Consider the following 7981-nt stretch of genomic DNA (forward strand, 5'->3'; position numbering starts at 1 on the left):
GATCACAGGCCACCAGCACCAAATCTGACCCAATGAAACAAGGCAGAGGTTAAAACACCATAGGGGAGGATTAATATCATACACAATAAAACCCAGGCTGGGGCAGCTAAGAGGGAATTCAGATGGGCTACATGTTTCATTACTTAAAAAATGAAATGAACAAGCCACTCATCGTCCTCCAGTCACTCTTGAGTGTATTTTCAATCCCAGTTCCCCTCCTTTCACCTGTTTATGGCAAGCACGAATCACCACTATGTCTATCCAGGTGCTCACAGAACCATCGCCTCTGAGCATCTCCTAAACATTAGTGAACTGAGCCCCGCCACAGCCCCCGAGAGCTGACCTCTCAAATGTCCCTTGTTTCACGGGTAGTCACTTGTTCCCTGCCCCGCTCTGCACAAATCTAGTACCCCCTGGAAATTAGTGACATAAAACATAAAGACTCGAGGAGCTGGAGTTATAGAGAGAGCTATTTGCGATGCAGGAAGGCCTCCTGCAGCATTGTGAGCTTCCTGCCTTTGTAACTACCCCGGTGAGGTAGGGGTGGAATTGTTAGCCCCATTTTATACATGGAGAACAGCAGCCCAGAGCCGGGGTGTGGAATAGGATTTCCAGTCTGATGTTAGCATGCACTAGCTAACACATGCTTTCAAAGTCGATATCAAACACACTGCCCTAAACCCAAGCTAAATGGGCAGAGATATAGCACCCAAGGCAACCACACCTTTAAATCTTAGCCAAGACAAGGCCAGAATGGGTAAGTGATTTGACCTCGCTGACTCAGGAAGTCTGTGGCAGAGTCAAGAATTGAACCTGGCTCTCTGTTCAGAGCCTTATCCACAAGGCCAGCCATCCTCCTTCCTCTCCGGCTTCTGTCTCTTCCCCTCTGCCAGCTCGCTCTGTCTTTGTGAGCTCATATTTGGTGCTGGGGCACCCTCTGTATGGACGGTCCCTTCCCGAGGGGCTCGCACCCAAATCCTCAGCACATAGATCATTTCTGTCACTCCCGCAATCTGACACTTGCCACTGGTTTTGCTCCACCCCCCCCGGCAGCGAGGGGGACAGCTGTCCAATCCATGATTAGTATTTATTAGATGTATTACAGTAGCACCTAGGAGCCCGAGTCCTGGACTAGGACCCCATGGTGCTAGGCACCGGACAAACAGTCCATCTTTTACTCTGGGCCAATCAGAGCAGCAGTATGATCGTAACACAATGAGGCGGTTTACTTTCCCATGCCCCCTTGTGAACTGGGCGAATGGAAACCGCATGGAAACCAGGCATGGTGAGGAGCCTCTCAGCAATGGGGGGCGAGGAGAGGGGACCTCGTTATTCTCCCTCCAACTCCACAGTCCTGCTTGGTTTCCTCCATCTCCCCCTCTTGCTCAGGCTCTCCGTCGCCTCCACATTCCCATCACCCTTAGCCACAGGAGGGCCGAGCTGCTGCATCAGTGGGCCATCTCGCTTTTTGCTTTCATCTCCAATTCCCCCTTCTCTCGGGACCCTTTGATAACGAACAAACATGGTCAGATAATTAGCAACGAGGCTGGGCATCCGCCAGCACCATGCGTGCACTCGCCCCTCCCCCCTGCACTGTCGGGTCCGGACTGAGTAAAGCCCCGGTCTGAACCGCCAGAGCCAAAACCCAATGGACTGCCTTTTGCAAAACCAAACCCAGCTGTGCTTCACCAACCACGTCACCAGTCCAGCTTCCGGGCGGCAAAGCTCCCAGCGCCTCCCATGACATTAATTAGTCTGTTTGCTCTGGAAACTACAGCTGCCATTCACGTGGCTTGTGGCCGCCTGAACAGCACCCTGATTCCTGATCTGTGTGCTGAGGATCTGGGGCTCGTCCCTTACAGGGGCCTTCCCGCAGCAAGCAGCTCCTCATTGGGGCTGAGAAGACATTTCCCCCACAGGACATAGGAGTATTTCACCTTCCTCCAGAGCACTGCGAAGGGCCAGCTGAATGCATCCAAACAATTCTATCTTAGGTGGAGGCTGGGCTCACAACAGGAGCCGGGCCAGAGGCTTCCAGCAATGGACCTTGGTGATGGCCATTGGTAGAGTTCAGCCCTTCCCAACTTCTTCTCTGAGATCTTAAATCAACCACATTAAGGTCTCAACAGAGATCGTACAGTCAATAAGTGTCACCCGCTGCCCTTAGCTCACCCCACTGTTCCTGAACGCTGCATCTCAGAAAGATCACTCCCTGTTTGGGGCCTTCCCCTGGGATCAGTTTTAAAACCACATATCATCAAGGTACGTGACAATGCCTTTCCAAACCATCTTGGTCCTGGTTAAAATATATACAATGGGTCTCTTAAATTACCCAATAAACAACAGAGGTTGGTTGAGACAGAGCCGTGTGGCCAGTGGGGTAAATCTCTACTGAAGATCTCCTTCTAAGGGATGGGTGGATTTTCACCTCAAACCACTGGGAGATACTTGGTTTCACTGCCGCAGCGTTGGGACACACTCAAAGTACATCTGCTGGAAACCTTGGCCCAAATTTGGCCAGCATAAAGTTTTACTGTTCAGACATAGCAGCATCTTTTCCAACCCTCGGAGCGCAGATGGATTTCTTTTCCCCCTCTACAATGTATAACCTTTTCTCCCTTTAACAACCTGTAAGACTTGACCCTAAAACAAATACCAGCAATGCTCTTTTGGAGCCCTGGGTGGGTGAAAAGGGGACTGACCCCAGCAAAGAGAAAATATCCAGGTGGGTTTTTTGTACTCTTGTCATAACCGCACACAGACATTCACGCACAATTTTTATCATGAACATGCCCAAATGTAGGCAAATCAAAGATCAAGACTTTGCAGAGCAAAATGCCATGAGGGAGGAAGTTTCATGGCCCGGGAAAGAAAAGGTGGTTTCTAATAGAAATGACAGAACTTTAATTGGAGCATCACTGGTAAGTTCCACTCTAATGAGAAACCCTTTTCTGTCTTACATTGTGTCACAGAGCATTGCACACAATACCCAGGTAAGCCTCCCAGACAATCACCAGCTATTAGACATCATTGTTACATGATTCACTTTCATGTTTCCCATAACCCACCATGAAGACATTGGCTTCCCCTTGTATTTTAAAATTCATTCACTACTTCAGTGTCTATTGCCCAACCCCTTGGGATAAAAAACTAATAATGCAGCAAGAATGCTAACGTAACCTCACAACATTGCTGTCATAGATATATACTCGCTACATTGCCTTTGTAAACAATGCTTTTTATTGACCATACCTACTGCAAGCAGGATATTAGGCATCTTGTAAAATTCCTGCTGTGATCAAAAGCAATGTTGCAGGCAGACTGGCCAAAATCTCTGGAATTTCCCCATTTTCCTAGCCCTGGGCAAGTTTCTGTTAATCCCAGGATTGCCACAGAGGTGATCCAAATTCTAAGGTGTTTTTCTCCATTTGAGTTTTCCATCTGTCCAGGAAACTGCCTGGATAATTAATTATTACCTTCCTGAGTTTCCTTTCATCAGAAACCCTCCTGATATCCCCACATGCTTGCATCAGCTGGCCCCTGATACTGTACCACTGTCACCAGGCTGATTAAGATTGATCTGCGCAGGGTGAAAAGCACGACATATAATTATTGCAAATATCAACAATCCTATTAAAATGAGATCTGTTTATTTGCTCTCTGGCTCTCTCCAGAACATGTGTGCCTCCCAAAACTACCCGCCCCTCTGTGCAGTCAGATTGATCCCATCAGCAGGCAAGAGAGTTCACAAAGTACTGGCTTAAGTTTTGCGCCTGTCATTTCCCTGGCAGGTAAAAATAAGAGGTTCTGAGCATGGAAGCCTGGGACCCAAAGCCTCGGTGACAGTTATGCAAAGGGGCCAGATTTCAGTTACAAACAAAGATCCCACCTGCTCCAAACCGACTCCAAGGCACTGAGCACACAATACAGAAAACTGCTTCCGAGAGGGTTCCATCTGCAACTCCGGAGCGCCTTTGATTCAGGCTGGGGGAAGAGGGTCACATTTTGCGGGGTTGTATTTAACCGCCCCTGGCCTGGCCTGGCAGCAAGGTCACATCCCAGACAGAGTGGTGAATATGATCGTGCACAGCTAGCCACAAAGCACAATAAAGCATGATGAGCAGGCACAAACCCTGGTCTTACCAGCTGAAGGCAGCAGACTCCAACCAGCGTGCATCGTCCATTGCATTTCCCCATGGTTTCCTGGCTGGAGCCTTGGATTTTCCCCACACTGGATGAGCGCTGTCTTCCTCCAGCTTCAGCAATCCTCCCTTTGCCAATAAAAATACCCCTCAGAGAGCATCAGGAGGAAACCCGCAGCACGCCTTGGTCTCCAGCCCTTTGCCAGACCCAGTACTTGCTTCACAGCAGCACTCCTGGCTTTTGCATGCTGCCAGGATAGCATAGAAGCAGGAGCGGCTCAGAAAGGGGCATTTTTGTCCCCCCACCCCTTCCTTCTACAGCTCTGTCTGGACTTGCCACATTTCCAAGACGCAGGGACAACAGCGGATGATCAGATGTTGCCATCCATCTCCCAGGAGCTGCTCTGCGATGGCTGAGAGAGAGAGAGGAGCGAGGTGGGGAGGGGGGACGGGAGAAGCAGCTCCCCTTGCTTTGCACAATTTTGCATGGAAGATTGGCTTGGAGCTCTCAAGCCCCTTCTATTGTCCCCCCACCCCCCGACACAACCAGGATTTGTGCCCCTAGGGAGAGGGAAAGAAAGGGAAGGGCAAAAAATGAAGAGCTCTTGGAAAAGGCAGGAGAGGCAGAGGAGGAAGCCAGGCTCAGAGCTGTATTAACAATCAAAGCTGGGGAAATAATACATTCAAGCAGCTTTCCCTCTAGGACCACGTGGCTCTGGCTCTTCTCAGGGCGTGGAGAGACCAGACCAGAGTTCTGCACTCTGCACCTGAATGGTTTCTTCTTCTTCTTCATTCTGTGTAACAAAAGCTCCGCATGCCTTGAACTTCAGCCCTGTCTGCATCTGGGGGGCTGGGCTACTAAAGAAACGCATGGTGCGGATATGAGGTTTTGTTTGTTTGCTTATCTCGCTTTGTATTTTTAAGTGCAGATCCTCATTCACAGGATGAATCCTGGGTCCAGCTGGCACAGTTGGAAAGGAGATTTTTTAAGACCAAACATTTCCCAAAGCAGCCACTTGTTTTTGTGTGAGAGGCTTTCTGGGTGTTGCAAATCAGGCAATCAAAATCAGCAACCGGTTTTTGAAAATGGAGCTGTGACTGTCTCATTGAGAAAGGGGCATAGTGAGATCAAAAGCCTTCATTACTAAGAGAAGGCCTCACTCTGATCTCAAACTGGGGTAATGCTGGAGCAGCTCCCCTGAGGGCAATGGATTTACATTGGTGTAAACGTGAGGAGGAGCTTGCCCAGAGACTTTTAAAACTGCCTCAAACATCATCCAAAATGAAGGATTCTGCCCCCATATACTCAGAGCCCTGGGGCAGGACTGTCTGGTCAGTTTCAGAAGCTGGATTTATTTGATAAGGAGGTGCAGACCAAATAGATTGTTAGTGCTATGAGCAAATAATCACCATTGATATTGGCCAGTATTGGTAGGTAAGAGAAATCCGGTTAGCCCTTTAAAAAGAAATCTATGGAAATCCCCCTGAAAAATCCTGTCAACTTTACTCCCTTTCCCAGTCATCAGCCCTGCATTTGTAAATTTCCTGCAGAGGAGACAGAGCTCACAAAGGTCACTGAGCAACCGTTTGCAAAAAAATGCTCTCGATTTATGCTCTTGATTCTCCCCTCCCAGCCCTACAAATTGCAGCACCATGGTTGGGGGGAAAAACCAAGCCCACCAGTTCTGGGTTATGGGAGCCATGCAGTCAGGATGAATAAAACTCATTTGTCTGACACCCAATTCTGCTGTCATTTGTCCTGTTTAAAAGGAAAGGATTTAGGGGGAGCCGGGGAGGTTTTCAAAGCCAACTGTAGGGTTTAGGGGTATGGGTCTTGCTAGGAGTCCATAGGATGGTGCTTCTACATCCTTTTAGAAAACTCTCACTTAAACTTCATATGGGACAAAGACATCAGAATAGTTGGTTTGGGTTTAAGTCAGCTTTCTGCCCACCTCACACCATTAGCTCTAGATTTTCAGAGATTCCCCAACCAAGGCAAGGCCTCAATGCTACATGACTTGTGCTCTTGAGTAGCTTTACTCACCTGAGTTCACTGGGACTAATAAGCATAAACTGATCCATGTGCCTCAGTGTTTGCAAGATGGGGGCCTAACATGTTACCTGCAGGCTGGCAGGTGTAACACAAAGGCAGAGTGTGTGCCATGTCATACTCTCTAGTCTCGTGGCTGGTGTGTTAGAGGATAACAGCCCACTAATGCTACTGGCTAATGGAGTTACTCTGTTAGTTCAAGTGGTGCTTGGTAAGGGCTGAGGTTCCCTGCTGATAACCCATGCAGGGAGCCATTACACACACACACACAGAGGTTTTTGCCTGTGTACGGGAGTGGTTTAGCAGCCCGCTCTGCATGCCCAAATACACTTCGCATGTAAAAGGCTCAGCTTCTGCATGTGAAAAAACTTGACTACAAAAATATCATGTGGGCATCAACCTGAGAGCACTAAACTGCAGATGGCACATGAGAGTGCCAGGCCAAGGGGGCGGGTTTAGTGGGCGAAAACACTGCCTTTCCTCTCCATTTCCTGTGGAATGAGAAGTGGAGAGGAAATCATTAGTTGTGAACAAATACACTTTTCAAAAAAAAACCAGCAATAGCTTCTTTACATCAAGATTGAGTTCATCCATGTCACAGTTGTTTTTTAACAGAATTTCTACCACCTGTCCTACTTCCAGGATTAATAAATCAGAGAAGCAATGGGCCAGATCCTCAGCTGGAGCCAGGGAAGTTTTTCCTCTGACTTCCAGGGGATTTGAATCAGACCCCGTTGTAAACCCATGGAACACTACTGAGGTCCACCAAAGGGTTAACCCTGCACACCCTTACTCATGTGAGCAACCTCACTGGCCTCAGGGAAACTATTTGCATCAGCAAGGACTACTCAGAGGACGAAGCGCTTGTGGGGTCAGGCCCCTAATGGACCGCTGATACATATACCAGAAAGACTATCCCTCTCCTTAGCAATCCCCCAGCCACAGAGCCACTTTATCTGCATCCCATCAACCTGCCTCCTCATTAAATGCCTGAAAGCGAGTAAATATTATAGGTTTGTTTCTGCAACTCTTACTCAGGGGGAATAGCTGGAACTCACATCCAGCTAGGCACAGTGCTGCCTCATGGATAGAGCACTAGATTAGGATGCAAGAGACCTGGCACAGCCGCTGGGCAAGTCACTTCACCCCTCCGTGCCTCAGTTTTCCCTTCTGTAAAATGGGGCCAGTGATACCTCCTTTGTAAAGAGCTTTGAGATCTACTGATGAAAAGCACTAGGTATTATTATTATTACTCCCATGGATTTCAGTGGGATGGGAGTAAGTACTATTTCATAGGTGGAAATTCACCCCCAGGCCGAGGACCATGAGATGTAAATGGTACATAGGCCTTGCACCGGTCCTCTGCTTGTGGGTGAAAAAGGACTGAAGAGTCCATCCTCTTGAGCAATTCCCAACCAGCCCTTCCCAACTCGCCCCGTAAGGCACTGTAAGATTATGAAAGGTTCTAATCATCATCATGTAAAAGGCACCTGATATAAAATAATAAAAGTGATAAATCCAACACAATGGCACTGGGGTTTCTGGCCAGCTCTCAACCAGGTGGAGGGAGAGGGAAGTGTTGTGAGGAATCAATTTTAGATTAAAAAGGTCAATATACCATGTCAAGCCACTTAACTGGAAGGCAAGGAGATAACTTCATTTGTAAATGAGGGGAAAAGGGATCCAGGTTTTGTTGCTCGTTTGGTTTCCAACCCCAGCCTCCTTCCAGAACACACACATGTATATATGTTGAGAAGAAGAAAATGGATGACATGCAAATTATGGGGGA

At 48.2% G+C, this 7981-nt stretch overlaps 1 protein-coding gene across 1 annotated transcript in view; it reads right to left on the reverse strand.

Annotated features, from left to right (window-relative positions):
* NKAIN1 (sodium/potassium transporting ATPase interacting 1) overlaps positions 1-5563 on the reverse strand; it is a 206746-nt gene extending 201183 nt beyond the window's left edge. The window contains exon 1 of the mRNA XM_007066097.3: positions 4144-5563. Coding sequence (XP_007066159.1) covers positions 4144-4197 — 54 coding nt within the window. The 5' untranslated portion in view covers positions 4198-5563. The remainder of the gene's footprint in view (positions 1-4143) is intronic.
* Between the last annotated feature and the right edge of the window lie 2418 nt (positions 5564-7981).

This window comes from Chelonia mydas, chromosome 19 (genome assembly GCF_015237465.2).
Source record: "Chelonia mydas isolate rCheMyd1 chromosome 19, rCheMyd1.pri.v2, whole genome shotgun sequence".
Taxonomy (NCBI): Eukaryota; Metazoa; Chordata; order Testudines; family Cheloniidae; genus Chelonia; species Chelonia mydas.